We start from the raw sequence: 23,849 nt of genomic DNA on the forward strand, positions 1-23,849 counted from the left end.
AGTCCTCGATAAACAAAGGCTTTTCTTTAAAAAATAAAAATAATAATAATAATCTTTACAAATACATTTAGAGAGCTCTTAAAAGGCTTCAATTCTATAACTTTGAGAATAAAAACTCTCAATTATGTTTTATTACAATGTTTTTGCTATGTTTTCTGTTTTTGTCTTTAGTGTCAGGTATAGAGACTTTTAGGTGAAATGCATTAAGGATCATTTAATCCAACTTTTGTAGTCTGGCTGAAGGAAAAGGTATAGAAAGGAAGAAGTCACACATTTTGTCTTTGTGATAGGAGAGCACTTTTGGAGCTGATGAATGTAATTTGTCCAATTTCCTCTTCCCCTGACCTTTTGAGGAAAGGTTTATTTAACTTTCTGTAGGAAACAATGGAATACTAGGGAAGGGCAAAAAGGCTTGGTCAGTTTAATACCTAGTGTCACTATGTGGATTATCAAGTAATGATAACTGAAATTGAATCAGTAATGTTTCAGTAAGGTTTAATTATATTTGAATTGTAGTGTCTTTTCTCATTTTAGAAAAATATAGAATATGTTACCTTTTCCAGAGTTATTATGATGCCTTCTGCCAAACTACCCTTTTCTAAAAATTTAATTTATAAAATATGAATATGAAAGGAAAGATCATTAATCTCAAAACCCTTAAAACTCATTAAATATCTTCATGAACGTTTTAATGGTTTCCGTCTGATCTGCAGGGCTAATTAACATAGTGGCTTGTATACAGAGGACTATTGAAGGGAAGATGTCCCGTCTTGTGTATAAGTAAATAGTCTGTGTTTGATTTTTAGCAATGTATTCAGAATGTATTTGAAAACAAGCTCAGTTTGGGTCAGGGAGCATTTATAAAAAGTCATCAGTGTAAAATGATTTCACAGTGTTGCTTATTTGTGCCAAGTTTGGTGGTGATTCTGAGCTTAATATAGTGTTAAAAACAAATTTTCTATATGTAGAAATTTTTAGGACTTTTTGAAATGTCGCTTTTTTATTCATTAGGCTAGGGGTTCCATTTTATGCATAGAACTGTGGTCTTTTTAAAAATTAAACTGGGGAATTTCTTGACAATCCAATGGTTGGGACTCTGCACCTAGAGTGCATGAGTTTAATCTCTGGTCAGGGAGCTAGGATTCCCACAAGCCACTTGGCCTGTCTAAAAAATAAAAATTAAACTGAAAGATGGCTTATTTCTCTTGTTGAGGCTTAATACACTTTTTTTAAGGATCTTAACTGATTTATCAGTTGTAGTACCTAATATTACAGTTGTTTTGAATCTTGGATGATTCATATCCATTTAAATCTTGAAGATTTAAATGCAGGTGTTCTTTTTGATCATTATAGCGCAGCTGTTTTAAAGATTTATAAAATAATCTCCATTAGATTGCCCATAGTATCACAAAGTGATTATCTTAAACCCCTCCCCAGCATTTCATTTTATTTAAACAACTGACTGAACCATCAAAATCAGTCATGTAGTAGTACATAATAAAATCTTAAGATCCAGAGAATTAGAAGAAAAAAAGAGATAAAGGTAGCAAGTTTCCAATATCTCAAGTTTCTACTAAATAACAGTACTTATCACAGTTATGTATTGCTACCATAATTTGTTTAGTGTAACAAGGTGGAGGTGATAATTATAGCCTTTCCTCCTAACATTACTTTTATTCTTGAATCTAGTTATAAGTTAACTAGGTTGCTGTAGAGAGACTTTCTTATATTTACTCTATCATGTTAAATGCTTCATATAGAACCTGTGGGTTCTGTAAATTATAGAAATTATATTCCCTAGAGCTTTGCTTTACAAGGTATGGTCCAGGGACCAGCAGCATCAGCATTACCTGGGATCTTGTTGAAAGGCAGGATTTTGTGACTTCCCCAGACTAAGCGAGTCTGAATCTGCGTTTCAACAAAAACCCCAAGTGTTTTGTATATACATTAAAATATAGGAGCATGGCCTTTAAGTTTATACCTTATATATGTGACAGATTCTTTTTCTGTCAGTGAAGTATAAATAAGCAGATAGTATTTCTTTTCAGAAGTTTGATCTAAGATGTCCATAGTTATCAATTAGTGTAAATGCAGTGTAACTTCAGTCAAATATTCCTGTTGGTTCTAGTGAAAATAACCTTAGAATACATTAGCATTATATTTAATGGGGCTTTTGCAGCAGACTTAGTTAGATTGTGATGTGTTGCCTACCTTTTCAGGTGCCCCTGCCCAGCACCCTCCCACTCCCTAAGAGGGAGACTATACAACAGAGCTCCAGCCTCACTTCAGTTCCTCCCACTACTTTCAGCCTCACCTTCAAGGTATGTACAACATCCGTCTCTAAAGGTCCTTGATTGTTGCATGCAAGGGGACAGAAGTTAATACTCTTGGTGTTCTTACTAGTTTAGTGCAATAATCAGCAATACTAAGCTGAGGAAATGGAGTGACGTCAAATTACACCTTAAAATTTTATTAGTTTTTAATACCACATAGTAGTAGCTTGATATATCTTCATATTTAAAATGAGGCCTATGCTTGTGAATTTTGTCTTAAAAATACAAGAGAACGTTTTATATTTGGTTTGTGTTGGGTTCCTCTTAGAGACTAATAGTTACTGGAAACATTAGTCATGCAGAAAGCAAGTAACCTGGTGTTGCATGTTTTGTTTTGTTTTGTTTTGTTTTATCATAAGTACCAATAATGGTTAAGAATGCTAGTTTTCTGTCTTTCCTGTAAGTCATGTGTGAATTGAATGAATGCAAAGTGGTAGTTCTAAAGATGTAATTGATTAAAACAAGTAATTTTTTATTTGATTTTTGTTGGATAATTATTGAATAAGAGTCCAAAAGAGATTTTACACAGCACATGCTTTTTGTTGTCAAGAAGTTTAGGCTTATTTTTTTTTTTAATCACCTATTAAACTTAAAATCTTGAACTGTGCTACGTGTTACTAATACTCTTGTACAATAGAGTTATTTGAGACTATTTTATATCAGTTGTTCACCTCAAAAGTAGTCAGTGGTTAAAAAGAACAGATGTACAGATATGGAATTAAGTGAGGGTTATTTTTAGCTGCAATTTATTTATCTCTTTGGTGCTATGTATTTATAGTTTTACAACCTGGGCCAGTATTTATCCTCTACTATAGCAGGACTTTGTCATGCTGCATTGGTTGCCAGTGAATCTTTTTGATGATGGTCAAGAGAGGAAGTAACTAAGTTGTTTTATAATGTGGTCAATGTTTGTTTCTAGACTCTTGGTGTTTGATTCTCCAGCCTCCTGACCACTTGTCCCCTTGACCCCCACACACATCTCTTTTTTTTTTTAATACCCACAACTTCTTTTTAAGAAGCTGCTTAAATATAAGTTTGAGACAATAAAATTTTTACAAGACAACCACTTCTGCTTTGTGTCATCTCCATCTTTACCCAGTCCTTACTGTTTACTGCCAGTTCCTCCTACTCAAAGTCAAAGCTGTGGTTTTTTCAGTAGTCATGTATGGATGTGAGAGCTGGACTATAAAGAAAGCTGAGCACCGAAGAACTGATGCTTTTGAACTGTGGTGTTGGAGAAGACTCTTGAGAGTCCCTTGGACTGCAAGGAGATCCAACGAGTCCATCCTAAAGGAAATCAGTCCTGAATATTCATTGGAAGGACTGATAATGAAGCTGAAACTCCAATACTTTGGCCAACTGACGTGAAGAACCGACTCACTGGAAAAGACCCTGATGCTGGGAAAGATTTGAAGGCAGGAGGAGAAGGGGACAACAGAGGATGAGATGGTTGGATGGCATCACCGACGTGATGGACATGAATTTGAGTAGGCTCCCGGAGTTGGTGGTAGATAGGGAGGCCTGGCGTGCTGCAGTCCATGGAGTCGCAAAAAGTAGGACAACGACTGAGCCACTGAACTGAACTGAACCTCATACTCAGCCTTTTTTTTTTTTTTTTCCCCTTGAATGACTGTCTCGACCTGTGTTTCATACTTATATCTTACATTTGATTTCTCAAATAAGCAAATATTATTAGTTATTCTTTAGGCTGGGTGTTGATTCTTCACATTGCCTTTCACTGCATGTTTTTAATACCCCCAAAAAATACAGTTGAATTACACTAAACTTAAATTGTATTAGCTTAAGACTTTTTCTAGTTTCTTTATTTTTATTTTTTTAGTGTAATTTTATTTTATACTGAAATATAGTTGATTTACAATGTTTTGTTAGTTTCAGATGTACAGTGAAATGATTCAGTTCTACATATGCATATATACATTATTTTTCAGGTATTTTTTCCTTATAGGTTATTACAGAATAGTGAGTAAAGTTCTCTGTGCTATACAGTAGGTCCTTGTTGATTTATCTGTGTTTACTTTTTTTTGTTAATGCCTCTCTTTATTTGAGAGATTTACAAAGTATGGAAATCTCTATTAATATTATATGGGTATTACTGACAATATATTTGTCAAAAGGAAAAATGAATATAGTTAAGAAATTATACTTTTTAGGTTCTTTGAATTTTTAAAATTAGAATCTAAATTTTCTTGCTGCTTAAGAAATGAAACTAATGTATATGGCCTAAATATTATGTAAAATTGGTAAGCTATAATTTATTTCCAATACAACAAAACTGGATATAAAAGGCATTGTAGTCTTTAAAATTGCTCTAAGTCATAAAATCTCAATACTAGCAAATTGCATTTTGTTGGACTTCTTAAATGGTAGTGTGTGGGGCTTTTTTGCTTTTGTTTCTTACCCTCTTAAGACTTTTGTTTTAAAACACATTTGAAATCAGCAAGGTGACTGTGAGGAAAAGGAAAGAAGCAAACCTAAAAGTGTCTTATATTTTGAATTTGTAGTAGCGATATTGGCCATCAAGGTTAAATTGTATATAGTGTGTGTTTTAAGAGGGAAGTAGGGAGATACATAATATTTCTAAAATTATTAAAGTTAAAATCAGGTTGAAATTTTTATAAAGTTGGCACTTCAGGGACCTACAAACTTCCCAACAGTGGTATTTTAAAATCTTATTTGTGAACAGTGTTCTCATGGGGCTTACCTAGTGACTCAGATGGTAAAGAATCTATCTGCAATGTGGGAGACCCAGGGTTCGATCCCTCCTTGAGAACGATCCCCTGGAGAAGGAAATGGCAACCCACTCCATTATTCTTGCCTGGAAAATCCCATGGACAGAGGAGCCTGGTGGGCTACAGTCTGTTTGGTTGCAAAGAGTCGGATACAACTAACACGTACACATATAAGTCATTGCTGCTGAGTTTTGTAGATTATCTTGGAGTTTTCCTTTCCACTCAATATTTTGACTAGTAGAACAAGAAACTTTAAAATTTCTGTATCTGTTCCTTTCCTGTTCAATGAGCCGCAGAATAGCTGAGGATCTACATCTTTGCTCTCCAATTCAGTATCTACACACCACATGTAGTTACTAAGCACTTGAATGTGGCTAATCCAGGTTGAGGTGTGTGCTGTAAGTGTAAAAGGAAATAGATACTGGATTTGAAATGTTACTTTTTAAATTAAAACATCTCAATTTTTATATTGATTATAGGTTTTAATTATTATTGTAGATATATTGGGTTGAATGAAATATGTTACCAGAATTAGTTTTACCTCTTTATTTTTTAAAGTGTGGCTACTAGAAAATATAAAATTACATGTGGCTTACATTTATGTCTGTTGCTGCTACTGCTGCTGCTAAGTTGCCTCAGTCGTGTCCAACTCTGTGCGACCCCATAGATGGCCTCCCACCAGGCTCCCCCATCCCTGGGATTCTCCAGGCAAGAACACTTGAGTGGGTTGCCATTTCCTTCTCCAATGCATGAAAGAGAAAAGTGAAAGTGAAGTCACTCAGTCGTGTCCAACTCTTAGCGACCCCATGGACTGCAGCCTACCAGGCTCCTCCATCCATGGGATTTTCCAGGCAAGAGTACTGGAGTGGGGTGCCATTGCCTTCTGCATATGTCTGTTGAATAGCTGTAAATCGATCAAATAAGACCCATTTCTACTTTTTAAGAAACTAAGACTACAGGTAAAATCAGCACCCACAAATACAAATGGTGGCAGTCAGAACCTGAAATGCTGAATAGGATTTGGACATGAAACAAGAAATACTACTACTGTACCCAAGCCTAAAGCCTGCTGGTTACATTGCCTTTAAAGCACTGTGAACATAAAATAGCCAAACAGAAGATACATCTCACTTGCCATTCAAGAAATGTTGGCTTAAAGGCTTAAAAAGAAAGAGTGGAGAGAATGGATATTTAATGGAGGACCTTTAATGTCTTGCTTACTAGAATCAGAGCCTTAAATCAGTCCGAAAGGACATGGTATTTCCGTTTCCTTATTCACTGGTAGGAATAGGGACTCCTACCAGTCCCAGTCATATTTAGATGATTAAAGCTGTCACTATACTTCACTGACCTGCTTGCCAGAGCGTTCAACAAACTCTGTAGAGACAAAATTAAAACCCATTGCAATTGAGTAAAGGAGTGGAGATAAAGGAGAAAATGAAAGGTTTAAAAGCCTTATGGTCCTAATCTGAAAGATTGTATTTGGAATACATTTATGTATATATATTTGTTTATATATGTGTATTAGTTCTGTGTTAGGATAATGATTTTTTTTTTTTTTTTTTTTTTGGCTTTAAAAAATGTTCTTTTTGTTCCAGATGGAGTCTGCTCGCAAGGCATGGGAGAATTCTCCAAATGTAAGGGAAAAGGGGTCCCCAGTAACCTCTACAGCACCTCCAATTGCAAGCGGGGTCAGCAGTAGTGCGAGTGGACCAAGCACTGCTAATTACAGTTCGTTCTCAAGTGCATCAGTGCCGCAGATTCCTGTTGCTTCAGTCACTCCCACAACTTCACTGTCAGGTAGAAATCCTCATGTACCTTTTCTTTAACGATCTTAAATTATTTAAAATTTCTTTCAGATCTTTTCCTATTTACTCTTCCCAAAAATATAATCGTAAAAGATGTAAAATTGTACATGAGATAATTATCAGCTCTTTTATAAACTTCTTACCAGTTTGCCTTCTTCCCCCTCTCTTTACCCACTCCCAGTTGTAGCTTGGTAAATATTTAATGACGGCTTACTAAAGTACTTCAGTTGATCTTCTCTTCTTCCCACCCCAGTTGTCAATACAGATACCTAGAAGTAATTGGTGGGAAATTTCCTGTCTTGTTCCTCTAAACTTTTTTATAAATTTTACCTTTTGATTTTTATTTAACTCATACAGCTAATTAGACCCATTCAGAAATAACACAGAATCACAAAGCTTTTAAGTTTTCTGTGGTCTGTATCTAATTTGAAGGAGCTCTTGGCCTAAGTCTATTGATTTGACATATTTTCTGGGAAAGAGTTACAGGGTAGAGACTTTCCAGTCTGTTATTTGAATAAATGATATCCATTGGCTTTGGTGTTTTGGGTTTTATGTTGTTTTTAAGGAGAGTCCATCAACACCCCAAGTTAGAAGATGTTTTTCTTAAATGTTTCACTAGAGTGTAATCCTTTATCTCATATGGGGCTTTATCATTCTTAAAGAACCAGAGATGTTTCTGAAATATTTGACTCTATGAAGATACATCCTTTTACAATATGCATAACCATGTTTCTTCTGAAAATAGAAGTTTCATTTTAAGCTTTCCTAATACTGTCTATATTTCCAAAACAGTGGGAAATTCCTTTTCCAAGACATGTAAAATGTATACAGCACAGAATTTACTTTCTCTGGCTAGTTTTCATTTAATGATTGCAGTAATGATTCTCAGTATTCCAGCTTTCTGTGCTAGTTTTAAGCACCAAAAGGACTAGACTTTGGGTTATACTATAGTTATTTGATATTATCTGGAATCAGACATGTATTAAGACAAACCCAGAGGTTCACATCAAAGACAGTATTCCAACTGTACTTCTTCCACCACCCGTTTGCAAGACATCTTCATTATATAAATATTAACAGCTTAGGCCCCAGACTGCTTGGGGATAGGGAGTGAGGCTGTAAAGGAACCAGGAGAGTACGGTAGGAAGATTAGGAAATAAAGAGATTGAGAAGCTTCCTGCTTTTTTCTTTGGAACCCAACTACTTCCTTTCCTTGGAGTCTAGTTTCCCTATACTTCCCTCAACTAGGATAAGTTTTTAACTAGGACCTTCTTGCCTGGTCATCCATATGGAAGAATAGAGATACCTCAATGTTGGTCCCCTCTTAGAACATCATTTGATGTCTGAAAATAATAATACCTACTTCATCTGACTTTTGAATCAAATACCTGTATTGTTATTTACTGTAGTATTACTAATAGTTTGTCTTGTTTTTAAAGAATTACTAAATACAAGGAGAGAAATAAATTTGTATGTCTTTCTAGGAGCAGTTTATATTAAATTTTTATATTACATTAATAATAATTATTCTTAAGGTACAGCACTTTTCCCTGTGTTTCTTACATTTATGCCTAGCCTTTAATAGATGTTCAAATATTTATTTGACGTTCTAAAGCTCCTTAAGGTATTTTGCCACAAAGAGGAAAAAAAATCTAACCTTAAGTTTCTGTGACATTTGGGGAGCAGTTGTGTTCTGTCAGGGCCCATTTATGTGCTTGTATTTATGTCTCACCATAAATGAATAAAGTTCTTGATTGTCTGTCAGTAATGCCTATCGGGAGCTGCATTAGGCATTACTGACAATTATCCTTTGTGATGATTGAAAACTATGTATTAGTTTGACATTAAGCTATGACAATATTGTGGGCTGTCAGCCTCCTTGTTTTGTGAGTTTATATTTCAATTTTCTATTTATATTTCTCCAGATTTTGTTGTCCTATTTGCATCTGATAATTGTTTCTTCCTATTATAAGCCACTTCATATCCACTTTTGGTCTGAGATGCAGTATATAAGTACATAATAAGTACTTATTCAGCATAAATATTAATTTTCCAGTTTCCAGTTGGTGCTTGAATTTACTTGAATTTGCTTGAATTTACTTAAATATACACTACACTTCTCTCATTTTATCCCTCTCCCCAATGTAGGAGCTGGTACATATACTACCTCTTCTTTGAGTACAAAATCTACAACCACATCAGACCCTCCTAATATCTGTAAAGTGAAACCCCAACAATTACAAACAAGCAGCCTGCCTTCTGCAAGTCATTTTTCACAGTTAAGCTGTATGCCTTCCCTTATTGCTCAGCAGCAACAGAGTCCACAAGTCTATGTGTCTCAGTCTGCAGCAGGTAAGATTTTTAAGATTTGAATATAAGGAATTTAGAAAATGAAGATGTTTTAATGCTTCTGTGTTTTTCTCTTTCCCTTACCTTTTCAAGTTTGTTTTTTTTGATTTGCTTTGCAAATTTGTTTCCTCATAGAATTGAATGCTGTCTCTCTTTGGTAAGTATTCAGGGGCTTCTGGCAATTGTTTCTTACACTTATGTTACATAGATAGTAGATTAGTGTACTCACGGATTCAAAGTCTGCAGATTTAATCAGCTGTGGATTGAAAGCGTTTAAAAAAATTTTCACAAAGTTCCAAAAAACAAAGCTTGTATTGTCTGTGTAGGGATAACTATTTATGTAGTATTTACATTGTATTAGGTATTAAAAGTAATCTAGAGATTTAAAGTATATGAAAGGATATGCTTGGGTTATATGCAAACAATGTACCCAGTTTTACATAAGAGACTTGAGCATTTAAAGATTTTGGTATCTGGGCCGGGGACAGTGAGGGTGGTATTGTGGAACCAACCCTCTACAGAGAACCAAAGTTTGTTATCTGAAACCTGACAAATTGATGATAAAGTACATGAGGGAAGAATAAACCTAAGAACAACAAAGAAATTTATATATTGGGAGGGGTAACATCCTACTAAATTCCACAGCATTCAGTTCAGGCGCTCAGTCGTGTCCAACTCTGTGACCCCATGGACTGCAGCACGCCAGGCCTCCCTGTCCGCTAACTCCCGGAGTCCACTCAAACTCATGTCCATTGAGTCGGTGATTCCATCCAACCATCTCATCCTCTGTCATCCCCTTCTCCTCCTGCCCTCAATCTTTCCCAGCATCAGGGTCTTTTCAAACGAGTCAGCTCTTTGCATCAGGTGGCCAAAGTAGGAGTTTCAGCTTCAACATCAGTCCTTCCAATGAACACCAAGAACTGATCTCCTTTAGGATGGACTGGTTGGAACTCTTTGCAGTCCAAGGGACTCTCAAGAGTCTTCTCCAGCACCACAGTTCAAAAGCATCAGTTCTTCGGCGCTCAGCTTTCTTTATAGTCCAGCTCTCACACCCATACCTGACTACTGGAGAAACCATAGCCTTGACTAGACGGACCTTTGTTGGCAAAGTAATGTCTCTGCTTTTGAATATGCTGTCTATGTTGGTCATAAATTTTCTTCCAAGGAGCAAGCGTCTTTTCATGCGTCTTTTAATTTCATGGCTGCAATCACCATCTGCAGTGATTTTAGAGCCCAAAAAAAAGAAACTCAGCCACTATTTCCACTGTTTCCCCATCTATTTGCCATGAAGTGATGGGACCGCGTGCCATGATCTTAGTTTTCTGAATGTTGAGCTTTAAGCCAACTTTTTCACTCTCTTTCACTTTCATCAAGAGGCTCTTGACTTTCTGCTATAAGGGTGGTGTCATCTGTGTATTGAGATTATTGATATTTCTCCCAGCAATCTTGATTCCAGCTTGTGCTTCATCCAGCCCAGCCCTTCTTTCTCATGATGTAATCTGCGTATAAGTTAAATAAGCAGGGTGACAGTATACAGCCTTGACATACTCCTTTTCCTATTTGGAACCAGTCTGTTGTTCCATGTCCAGTTCTAACTGTTGCTTCCTGACCTGCATACGGATTTCTCAAGGGGCAGGTCAGATGGTCGGGTATTCCCATCTCTTTCAGAATTTTCCACAGTTTATTGTGATCCACACAGTCAAAGGCTTTGGCATAGTCAATAAAGCAGAAATAGATGTCTTTCTGGAATTCTCTTGCTTTTTCGATGATCCAGCGGATATTGGCAATTTGATCTCTAGTTCCTATGCCTTTTCTAAATCCAGCTTGAACATCTGGAGGTTCATGGTTCACATATTGCTGAAGCCTGGCTTGGAGAATTTTGAGTATTACTTTACTAGCATGTGAGATGAATGCAGTTGTGCGGTAGTTTGAGCATTCTTTGGCATTGCCTTTCTTTGGGATTGGAATGAAAACTGACCTTTTCCAGTCCTGTGGCCACTGCTGAGATTTCCAAATTTGCTGGCATATTGAGTGCAGCACTTCCACAGCATCATCTTTTAGGATTTGAAATAGCCCAACTGGAATTCCACCACCTCTTCTAGCTTTGTTTGTAGTGATGCTTCCTAAGGCCCACTTGACTTCATATTCCAGGTTGTCTGCCTCTAGGTGAGTGATCACAACATCATGGTTATCTGGGTCATGAAGATCTTTTTTGTACAGTTCTTCTGTGTAATCTTGCCACTTCTTAATATCTTCTGCTTCTGTTAGGTCCATACCATTTCTGTCCTTTATTGAGCCCATCTTTGCATGAAATATTCCCTTGGTATCTCTAATTTTCTTGAAGAGATCTCTAGTCTTTTCCATTCTATTGTTTTCCTCTATTTCTTTGCCCTGATTACTGAGGAAGGCTTTCTTATCTCTCCGTGCTATTCTTTAGAACTCTGCATTCAAATGGGTATATCTTTACTTTTCTCCTTTGCATTTCACTTCTCTTCTTTGCACAGCTATTTGTGAGGCCTCCTTAGACAACCATTTTGCTTTTTTGCATTTCTTTTTCTTGGGGATGGTCTTGATCCCTGTCTCCTGTACAGTGTCACGAACCTCTGTCCATAGTTCATCAGACACTCTATCAGTTCTAGTCCCTTAAATCTATTTGTCACTTCTACTGTATAATCATAAGGAATTTGATTCAGGTCATACATGAATGGTCTAGTGGTTTTCCCTACTTTCTTCAATTTAAGTCTGAATTTGGCAACAAGGAGTTCATGATCTGAGCCTCAGTCAGCTCCTGGTCTTGTTTTTGCTGACTATATAGAACTTCTCCAGCTTTGGCTGCAAAGTATATAACCAACCTGATTTCGGTGTTGGCCATCTGGTGATGTCCATGTGTGGAGTCTTCTTTTGTGTTGTTCGAAGAGGGTGTTTGCTATGACCAGTGCATTCTTTTGGCAAAATTCTATTAGCCTTTGCCCTGCTTATTTCTGTACTCCAAGTTTGCTTGTTACTCCAAGTGTTTCTTGACTTCCTACTTTTTCATTCCAGTCCCCTATAATAAAAAGGATATCTTTTTTTGGGTGTTAGTTCTAGAAGGTCTTGTAGGTCTTCGTAGAACTGTTCAGTTTCTTCAGCCTTACTGGTCGGGGCATAAACTTGAATTACTGTGATATTGAATGAGTTGCCTTAAAAACAAAGACATTAATCAGAGTTAAATTGTAAATAAATGATTGAAAAATATTCAAGCTCACTCATGATTTAAATTCAGAATAAAAGGACAGTGAGGCTATTTTTTGTCTTTGTATTTGGGAAATATTAGGACGATTGATAATACTTAGCATATTTAATACCCAGTATCTGTAAGGATCCATAGGTATTATTACTACGCTCTTAAAGCACATTGCTAGTGAGCATGTAAGTTGGCATAATTCTTTTAGAAAAGTATCTCAGAATGTTTTATGTGTTCATCATCACTGTCTGTGGTTTGAGGGCTTCTCATTGCAGTGGCTTCTTTTGTTGCAGAGCACAGGCTCTAGGCACTTGGGCTTAATAGTTGTGGCACACAGGCTTAGTTGCTCTGCAGCATGTGGGATCTTTCCGGACCAGGGATCAAACCCGTTTCTCCTTCATTGGCTGGTGGTTTCTTTACCACTGAGCCACCATGGAAGCCAGTTTGGAGTCTTACCGTATAGATAAGCCTACTTGTTAATCAGAGATATATGTATGAGGATGTTCATTCATTGCAGTACTGTTTATAATGATAATAAAAGCAATATGGAAAGTTCTCCCAAACATACTGTTATATTAAAACAACATAACACAAAGTAGTGAATATAAACATGGAGAAGAAATCTGATAAGAATCTAGACCAAATTCTTTCAATTATTAGGCTCTTAAAGCACATTGCTAGTGAGCATATAAATGGGCATAATTCTTTTGAAATATTTTGCCAAATTCTAGTTGGTTCAGTTCAGTCGCTCAGTCATGTCCTACCCTTTGCAACCCCATGGACTGCAGCACGCCAGGCTTCCCTGTCCATCACGAACTCCTGGAGCTTGCTCAAACTCATGTCCATTGAGTCAGTGATGCCATCCAACCATCTCATCCTCTGTCGTCCCCTTCTCCTGCCTTCAGTCTTTCCCAGCATCAGGGTCTTTTCCAGTGAGTAGGTTCTTTGCATCAGGTGGCCCGAGTATTGGAGTTTCAGCTTCAGCATGAGTCCTTCCAATGAATATTCAGGACTGACTTCCTTGAGGATTGACTGGTTCGATCTCCTTACAGTCCAAGGGACTCTCAAGAGTCTTCAACACCACAGTTCAAAAGCATCAATTCTTCGGTGCCCAGCTTTCTTTATGATCCAACTCTCACATCCATACATGACTACTGAAAAAACCATAGCTTTGACTGGACGGACCTTTGTCAGCAAAGTAATGTCTCTGCTTTTTAATATGCATCTAGATTGGTCATAGCTTTTCTTCCAAGGAGCGTATAAATTGGCATAATTCTTTGGAAATATTTTGCTAAATTCTAATTGGTAGATTTAAAATTAGGGTGAATTTGCTGGTTCATTTTCAGTTTTTGTGGATTATATAAAATTTTGCTAGTTTGTACCCCAGTGGCAGTATATGAAAGTGTTTTTTTCCTACCTTCCACAAGTACGAGAGTGTCATTGTTTTAATTTGCATATACCTGTCAGGTAGAAATGTTACATCTTTTTCCTTTTGCATCTTTTCACATTTCTAGTTTTTCCTTAGCTATATGAATTTTCAGAAGGCTCACTTAATATGAAGTCTGCTTTAAAGTTTGGTTGGGGTTACTGTTTAGAAGATTCTGAAGGTGAGGCACTCATTGGTTCTTATTTTTCCTGCTAATCTGTAGCTCAGATCCCAGCTTTCTACATGGACACAAGTCATCTATTCAATACCCAACATGCGCGACTGGCTCCACCATCCTTGGCTCAGCAACAAGGCTTCCAACCAGGTCTCTCTCAGGTAAATATCACAGGCTTCTTTCACCCTATCATGTTTATGGTGTAATAGTATTTGGGGGTTCAGTTTAGGACTAGTAATGGATTGAAAAGGAATTTTAGACGTTTACATTTTGTTTTGTTTTCAAAGGGAACTGATACGTAGCATTAATGTTTTGTTTCATGTCTTACATTTTTATTTTCCAAGTGTGTCGCTTGTGTATGTGGTGTTCACATACTGTTTTTACATTGCATTGCAGCCAACTTCAGTTCAGCAGATCCCAATCCCTATTTATGCCCCACTGCAAGGACAGCATCAGGCCCAGCTGAGTTTGGGTGCTGGGCCTGCTGTTTCCCAGGCTCAGGAACTATTCAGTTCTTCACTTCAGCCATACAGGTAAATGCTTTATAATTATGTTTGTGATGATGTTGGAAACAATGTAAATGCTGAACCTTCTTGCCATATCCTGTCTATTCCCTCCTTCCCCCCAAAAGTAAGATGACCTTCTTATAAACTGCATTATATAATTGTTTTGCATGTGTGTCATGAACTTCAGCCTCTGGTAATTTCTGTCAGACTTTATTGAACAAAGTGAAGCTTCAAAGCTTCTTGAAGAAGAGGCTAACAGCAGTCCCATAAAAATTAGAAATCACAGAGAAAAACTGCTTAAGGACCTAAAGGTGTAAGTGCCACCTCGCTGCTAACAACTGTAAATCAGACTTGCTCTGTGTAAGAGCTAAGGCACAGCAGATGATAGCAGTATGTAAGAAGGCAGAGGCCAGGATGGAATGTAATAAAAGCGAGAGAAGTGGAGTGTCTGAAACAGAACAGAAGTAGTAGTGATGAGTATGTTGTCGTATATGAGTATCGTATAGAAGAAACCATTCTTTTGAAAGATTCATCCTGTTATCTTTGCAATTAAGCAAGTAATAAAAACTGATCTTTATCCAACTTAATATATATTACTCAGCCCTTGACATACACTAACTTATTTGGTTTTCCCAAGACCAGATAAAGTAGATTAAGTCATCCCTGTTTGACATTTGAAGAGGTTGTGGGTTTTATTTTGTTTTTATCCTAATGTTACAGTACAAATAAGTGGCAGATCCTGGATTTAACCCAGGTGTCTCTCATCTCCAACTTAATGAGACTGGCAGGGTGGCTGCTGCTAAGTCATTACAGTCGTGTCCGACTTTGTGCGACCCCATAGACGGAAGCCCACCAGGCTCCCCCGCCCCTGGGATTCTCCAGGCAAGAACGCTGGAGTGGGTTGCCATTTCCTTCTCCAGTGCATGAAAGTGAAAATGAAAGGGAAGTCGCTCAGTCGTGTCCGACTCTTAGCGACCCCGTGGACTGCAGCCTACCAGGCTCCTCCATCCATGGGATTTTCCAGGCAAGAGTACGGAGTGGGGTGCCGTTGCCTAAGGGTTGAATAATAGCAGTGATGATGGCATAACTCAGTCATCATCATGGTACATCTGTCATCAGTACTCATGGTAATAGCTCTGAACCATCAAAAAGAAAAATTCCTTTCAGGACATTTAGTGTAAATTAGCTTGCAAAATTAGACATTTTCTTTTGGAAATTTGCTTTCAAGTGATTCAGGTAGAATTTCCATACTTTATAGGTTAAAATTGGCATTGATTGATATAGCTCATTTCTACAGATCATGTTTCATTCCTAAAGAAGGTGGTCTCAGCTAGTCACACTTTCTCAAAGGAGCAGAATTATTGGTAAACTTAATAAATGGGGCTCTCACTTTTGTTTTTTATTAAAGATTTTTCAGTAGCATTGAGTACATCTGTATAATTAATACTAATTAATTAATTCTGATATTACTCTTGTCATTTAGTTTGGTTATTCCAAAAAATTCTCAGTACAAGTAAAATTATTACCCTAAATATAACTATAGGCAGTCTCTTTCATGTTGTTAAATTTGAGATTATATTGAAATTTGTAGTAAAACTTAAAAGTTGAGTAGAGGGACTTCCAGTGGTTAAGACTCTGCACTCAACAGCAAACAAAAAACCAAACTCCACAAATGTAAAAATCCAGAAAATGTATATATTTATAAAAAAAACTTTAGTAGATTTAGAAATAGCAAATAGATTTAATCTCAAAACCAATCTCCTTTTAATTGGCTGTTTGAAACACTGTTGAAAAGTTTGCTACCTTTGAGCTGTGTTAAACCGAGTTCAGTAATTAGTAATGTCTTCAATAGTCATGGGAGATGAATTTGCAATGCACCGACATTCTGTAACCCCCATTTTAACAATTGCCCTTGGAAGATGAACTTTTTAAGTATATATATGTTATATGTAACGTGTGTGTGTGTATGTATGTAAATGTCTATGTAATTGTGACAAATGGCTACCTGAAAGGCACCAGTTTCGACTTTGAAAGTAGTTGTTTGTATCCCTTCCACATCATTCTGCTGTTTCATGTTCTGAACCTAATTAGCATAGTATTTATTAACAGGGAATCATTGGCGTTAATTTCTGCCAAGATGGTATAGTTTTAACTGTATACTGATGTTTTCACATTTTATGTTTGAAGCATTATAAGTAGATGTTGTAAAAATTAGTTGTGTCCCTAGAAAGGTGTTCCTGCTTAATGGGTTTTGTTCCTGCCTCCATCCCAGAAATAATAGGGCAGTCTGGGGTTATATTTCAGCATTGTATGTTTTTAAAAACCCTTCAAATATGCGATACAGTATTATTAACTATAGGCACCATGTTGTACATTACATCCCCTTTATAAGGGAGTCATATACCCTTTGGCCATAATACTGTTTTGCATATTTGAACATTGCTAAGAGAATAGATCTTAAAAAGTTTCTCATCACAAAAAAAAATGTGTAACTATGTGTAGTGACTAATGTTAACTAGACTCATTGTGGTGGTTATTTTGCATATGTATGAATACCGAATCATTCCATTGTACACCTGAAACTAGTCTAATGTTATGAGTCCATTATGCTTCAATTAACAAAATGGAATTTTGTGGGTGCTCCTGTTGTTAACTGCTACTCTGCTTTATTCCATAGAGGTCTTGAAATATATGTACTACATGTTTATATATGTATACTATGTATATATTATCTGTAATGAAATACAGATATTAAAAATCAGAGCTGTTGGTTCTATAAATTCAAATAGACTGGTAATACCAAAGACAACAACAACAGATTTGGTTCTGAGCTTACTAATGAACACAGGAAAATAGAATTATTCTCATTGTTAAAGAGAAGAAAATCTTAGCATTTTCTCAGCAAGAGTAATAATAAGTCTTTTCCCAGAAGTTTAACGTGCAGAGCTCTACTGTATGTAGGGCTCAATAAGTCTTGAAACAAGTGCTTTAGACACTGTATTCTCTACCTCTTTAGTTACGCTAAGTAGAGTATTTGGTCATTTGAGATACTCATTCTTAAGAGTTCGGATTAAAACATGCCTTTCTCTTTAATACTTCCGTAGATCTCAGCCAGCCTTTATGCAAAGCAGTCTGTCCCAGCCATCTATGGTCCTTTCTGGTACTGCCATCCACAACTTTCCAGCTGTCCAACACCAGGAACTTGCCAAAGCACAGTCAGGTCTGGCCTTCCAACAAACTTCAAATACTCAACCTATTCCCATATTGTATGAACATCAGCTGGGTCAGGCATCAGGACTAGGAGGTTCTCAACTGATCGATACACATCTTCTCCAGGTAAGGCAAGAGCTAGAATCACGCACTGTTTTTGTATTCCTATTCAGCAAATTATTTAAGAAAGAGTTTTGGGGAAAAAAAAAATGTTAAAAGACACAATGAAAAAATAAGATCTTCCTTTCTGTCTAATGCTAATCAGATTCTTTGAGATTACTTTGAAGTTGTAACCTTTGATCCTGAATTGGAAAGTATTTCAATCTACTTCTTACAAAATATTTTCTAGGCTAGAGCGAATCTTACCCAGGCTTCAAATCTTTATTCTGGACAAGTACAACAGCCTGGTCAGACAAATTTTTATAACACTGCCCAGTCACCAAGTGCTCTCCAGCAGGTAAACTATGGCATGGTAAATTTCCTCAATTTTCTTTATTATTATTGTTGTTGCTGTTGCTTTTGTTGTTGTTGGGGGATTAAAATAGAACCAAGATGGGGAGATGGTCCAGTGGCCTCAGAGTTTTTTCCTGAGGAATTTAGGAATTCTCTGGGGTCCACTGGTAGTGGGACATGTTTCAGTCTTACACCACCCCTCTTCTCACCCTCACTTCCCATAAAATCAGTAATGCTCTTTACCTCTTTTTAAAGAGGACTTCTTTTTATTTGTTTATTAATAAATATTTATTTTGTATCAGTTGCAGCACACAAGGTCTTTTTTGTGGCATACAAGATCTGTAGTTTGGCATGTAAGATCTAGTTCCCTGACCAGGTGTCAAACCTAGGCCCCCTGCATTGGGAGCATGGAGTCTTAGCCACTGGTTCACCAGAGAAGTCCCTAAAATGGATTTTTATATAATCAATTATTTTAACAAAAGAGTCCACAAGTCTTGTGGACACAATGGAAAGTCCACAATGGAAAACTATTGTCCAGTACATGCAGTTACATCTAAGTGTGATAAATGTTTTACCCATCCATGCTAGAGGTGAAGGAAGACCCTGAAGACCACCCACACCAGTTAATATAATACATAGGACTGTGTAGCAGAGTATGATAGAGTAAAAATAACAAAAAAATTTCTTAAGTATATGAATGTAATAATAATTTTCAGTGAAATGTATATGTTTATGAAACTGCCTTCTGACAATCTCATAAATCAGCTTACTCTTTAAAAAGTTGGTGGAGGGCTGGAGGAGAGAGGCAAGCCGTTAGTCATCTTCTCATAGCTATTTTTGGTGGATATTTTAGGGGGTGAAAATTAAGAAAATATCACCGTATTGACATTCAAATTAAATACTATTTGTATGACACCGGAAAGATTTTTTTTTGGTCAAAGCTCATTTTGACCACACCTTTAAAATAATATAAAAAATATCTATTGTAAAAATGAAAGTTGTAACTACTTTCTTAAAGTGTATGTTCATGATTTTATTGTATTCTGGGGTTATTAAGACATACTGTGGATTCAAAGACAGTCATAATTATTTCATACAGAGTTTCTCTACTGCTAATCTGTTTTATTGTTGCACATTTAATAAAAGAATGGAGGTAGTCACTAATCAAGATATTTACATGTGAAATATATTAATAGATTGAAGTATTCTGTTTAAAATCTTACTCAGAAGTATTTGAAGAGTCATGTATATAGTTAAAGGGATATACATACAACAGATTAAGCAAATTGCTACAGTTTCTGTTTGCTTATTTTCTAGGTTACAGTACCTTTACCAGCATCCCAACTTTCTTTGCCTAATTTTGGATCTACAGGGCAGCCTTTAATTGCTCTGCCTCAGACTCTTCAGCCCCCATTACAGCATACTGCCCCACAAGCACAGGCCCAGAGCATGAGTCGTACTGCACAAGTAAGCCAGCCTTTCAGGGGATTGATCCCTGCTGGAACACAGCATAGCATGATCGCAACCACAGGAAAAGTAAGTGAAGAGAAATGTATGCAGTTTTTTTGAGAATTTAAGGCCATGAGTTTAGATTTATGTATCTGTATAGTCTATAAAAATCAAGCTTCTTTCACTCCCCCAAAAATGTCAGGCTCAGTATACTTATTTTTTAATCCACTTACTATTAATGTGTTTAGGCCCTCTGTCTTTACCTTATAACAAAGAAATCATAAAATCTTGTTCTAAGGTTCTTTGCTCTATGCCAGATGAAATTATAGATAAAATACTAAACACAGCACTTTAATTTATGGAATTGCAAAAATGTTAAGTTTACTTTATGCTCTTCCTCAGATGTCTGAAATGGAACTAAAAGCCTTTGGAAGTGGCATTGATATAAAACCAGGCACTCCTCCAATCAGTGGCAGAAGCACCACACCAACATCTAGTCCTTTCCGGTAAAATGGGCATTTAAATTTGCTTATAGAATTTCCAAATAGCTGAGTAGCATGTTTCTGTCAGATACTTAATATGTCACTTTTCCTATAATAAGTATAAGACATTCTCATACTTTTACCCACAGTGTTAAACTATTATTTAAGCTTAACTATAATAAGAATGTATTTGTTATACTCTGTTTTAAGGGGGAAAAAAATTTAACCCTGGGAAAATCAAGCTAGTATGCTTTCTCACATCTGCACTTCCATTCCCAGCATAATGTTTGGTATCTCCAGTAAATTTTCATCAACTACCAAGTATGATGAATCTACCAAAAGCCATGTCTCTAAAAACTAACAGCATTACTTACATGGCACTACTGTTACTGACCAGTGATGGCTTCTCTCCAAGGGCTACTTCCACAAGTCCGAACAGCCAGTCCAGCAAAATGAACAGCATTGTCTATCAGAAGCAGTTCCAGTCAGCCCCTGCCACTGTGAGAATGGCACAACCATTTCCTACACAGTTTGCACCCCAGGTGGGCAGATACAAATGAGAAATGAGTATTACTTACTTGCGAGTGATTGCTAATCTGGCTAATTCTCTGATTTTATAATCCTGCCATATTATAACCAGTTTAGAAACAGCTTTTAGTAAATTTATGACATTCAAATATATTCTGTACAATTTTTAGCTAGACACAAGTAGTAACCATATAGTTCTAAAGCAGACAATTGAAATATAGTCAAAAGATTCCCCACACAGCTCTAAAAATTTATTTCAGTCCCAAACCTTTTATCTTTTGAAGAAGCTGACTTTTCAGAGAAGGGTCCCAGTGCTTAACATTTTCTAGTTTAAAAGTTGGGGAGGGGGGTTTGGTTTTTGTTTTCTAAAGGTAACTATATGCAATTGATACAGAAATTCTAAAAGACATTCTAATATATGTGTAAACATGTTGGCTTCTCTTCCCTTCGCTAATCCTATGGAAGGACTAAAGTTGATAAGAACTCTCATATATTTGTTGATTAGTAGTATTTTCATTTATCTTCAGATTATAGTTGGTATATGTGCCTTTTCTGCAATTATATCTTTTTAAAAAGATATCCTATTTAATAGCTTTTCTATTTCCCCTTCAGAATTTGTAGCTGAAATGCTAGAACCAACTGAAGTGCCATAGCTTGCTTTGCCTAATTTTTGTCAGATTCTCCAAGCATGGAGAATGTTTCTTCTTGGTCCTGTAATAGAATGGCACAAACCCATACACTTCCTTTCACTGGCAGAATGGGCACAGATTTACTCTGGTATAAGCCAACCTAGTCTAGTTGGCAATTTTTTTTTTTTAACAGTTCAATGTTGTATGTTTTGTTTTTTTCACTCAGATTCTCTCTCAACCTAACCTGGTCCCTCCATTGGTAAGAGCCCCACATACTAACACCTTCCCAGCGCCTGTTCAGAGGCCACCAATGGCACTGGCCAGTCAGATGCCTCCTCCGCTGACCACAGGCCTCATGAGCCATGCTCGTTTGCCACATGTAGCCAGGGGTCCTTGTGGATCACTATCTGGAGTCAGAGGTAATCAGGCCCAGGCTGCGTTGAAGGCTGAACAAGACATGAAGGTTAGTACAGTGTTAACAGCCAACAGAGCACGAATCTGTCTCTGAACCATGTCTTACGATGCCTCTGGACCCGTAACTGCCTATCCAGGCATTCATTGTCTTAGCAGACTTGACCACACTAACTACTTTTGTTCATCACCACCTCCTTTTTTTAATTTAATTTTTTTTCTTCCTACTCCCCCCACCCCACACACACACACACACACACACACACTTTTCTTTTTCTTTTTTATGTTTTTATTTTTTGTTTGTTTCTTATTTTTGCAATTATAGTCAGCAAACAAGTTAACGTTTTAAACTCTGTGGCCAAATGAATTGTTTATAGAATAAATGTTTGAGATCTGAGTTTAGCTGGTATATTTTTTGGGAAGAGCAAATAAGTAATATGAATTATTACAGGCTTCCCCATTTTCTTTCTTTTTGGTTTTTCTTCCCTTCCCACCCCCACCCCCATCCCAAGATATAAATCATTGTTATGTGAAACCTCTGGAATGGGTAAGGCATGTTATCTTGATTTTTCTTCCTTCATGAGTCATCCAAGCATCCAAGTATAGTTTTCTTCTCAAACTGGTTTCATATCTTTTTTTTTTTTTTTGCCTGCCATTTGAGGCATCCGTATTCCACAACTGATTGTGTAGTTGTAGATGAAGAACTCAAAAAGCACTTTGGGATCCTTCATGATAAAAGGCACTGATAAACATGAGGTTTGCTAAACGCAGAAGGGTGCCTTGAGGAGTCTGTGTGGGGACAGTTCTTGCAGCATAAACTTAACCTGTCTGCCAGTACAGATAGCTGAATAATTTATTTCTGTTTCTATATTTACTTAGACTTGACTTTTAAAGTCTTAGTACTTCTGCCAATTTTGTCAGTATATATATCAGGCAAGATGAGAACAAAAAAAAGCTTACCGCTTTCAAATGGGAAATGTCCATAGTCACACTTTATTCTGAATTAGAAATATGTTTAGGACAATCCTGTTAGAAAATTCAGTTGATTCAGTAAAGTTTCTTTCTGGGTTGATGTCCCTTGTTTGTGATCCTGAATAATCAAATTTAAAGATTGCCCTGAAGTGAAACACTTGTTGAATGTTATCTGCTTTTATTAAGGCTGCGTACCTAGGATTTCCATCCATTTGTAACTATTAAAAATACTATATGTGTAGAAATCTTTGGAAACCATTTGGCCTTGGTTTCCAGTTCTATTGCCTCCTTGCCACTTGATTTTCCTACATCCGCATGTTGGAAATTACATTAGAGCTTAATAATGGGGTGGAAAAGGATACAGATGTCATGAAATTGCTTCAGATCTTTGAATAGTACAGGTTACCTGTAGAACATGAAGAGCTTTTGTTATATGCAAGAGGTGTAGAAACTTTAGTCTTAATTGTGTATGTTATGGTGGTATAATTTACAGATTGACGTAAGTATATTCTTTGGGGGCACAGCGTCAATAAAACTAGGAAATTATTTTACCAGCTCAGAATGTGGTAGGAGCTATCAGAACTTAGTGATCAAGTGAAGTTGTAGTTACTAATTTCTGATGCTCTTCCCCTGCAGAAGAGAGCTGTGGGAAGAGGACTCAGCCACAAGACATTTGGTCCTAGGTGTTGGTAATGCCACAATATAAGTGCTTCCTTTTCATTTTATTGTAGACCACATATTGATAAATAGAAGTTTTAAGTATTACATATATATGTTTTCAAATTTGCAAGCAGGCTCCCTAAATAAAATTTGATATCAATAAGTTTTTTACAGAAAAGATACAAACCAACAGCAATTTATATTTTATTGTTTTTTTACAAGGGCAAACTTTGGAAAGATGGTGGGAGGTGGTCCTATTCTTTTCAGTTTTTGTTTTGTTTTGTTTTTGTTTTGAATCACATGGAATGTTCTCAAAAATAGGAAGAAATCTATCCATTAAAAGCTGACAGATCAATGAGGTACTTTGGGGCCAAACCAACGTGGGGAAAACTGATTTGTGATTGGTAAAAAGATTTGAACTGAGATTGATTGACAGGCTTTGGTTATACTGCAGCATTTTCAGTTGTTGTTTCTCATTTTTTAAG

General features: G+C 36.6%; 1 protein-coding gene across 13 annotated transcripts in view; it reads left to right on the top strand.

Moving 5' to 3' along the window:
* PRRC2C (proline rich coiled-coil 2C) overlaps positions 1–23,849 on the top strand; it is a 95,332-nt gene that overhangs the window by 69,571 nt on the left and 1,912 nt on the right. For 4 of the 13 annotated variants that reach the window (XM_024976100.2, XM_024976101.2, XM_024976106.2 and 1 more), the window contains exons 24-34: positions 2,220–2,321; positions 6,682–6,883; positions 9,040–9,243; positions 14,113–14,225; positions 14,461–14,597; positions 17,675–17,906; positions 18,130–18,252; positions 19,551–19,769; positions 20,085–20,188; positions 20,580–20,706; positions 21,548–21,784. In XM_024976100.2, the coding sequence (XP_024831868.1) occupies positions 2,220–2,321; positions 6,682–6,883; positions 9,040–9,243; positions 14,113–14,225; positions 14,461–14,597; positions 17,675–17,906; positions 18,130–18,252; positions 19,551–19,769; positions 20,085–20,188; positions 20,580–20,706; positions 21,548–21,784 (1,800 nt within the window). 13 annotated transcript variants of the gene reach the window in all.

This window comes from Bos taurus, chromosome 16, assembly GCF_002263795.3.
Source record: "Bos taurus isolate L1 Dominette 01449 registration number 42190680 breed Hereford chromosome 16, ARS-UCD2.0, whole genome shotgun sequence".
Classification (NCBI taxonomy): domain Eukaryota; kingdom Metazoa; phylum Chordata; class Mammalia; order Artiodactyla; family Bovidae; genus Bos; species Bos taurus.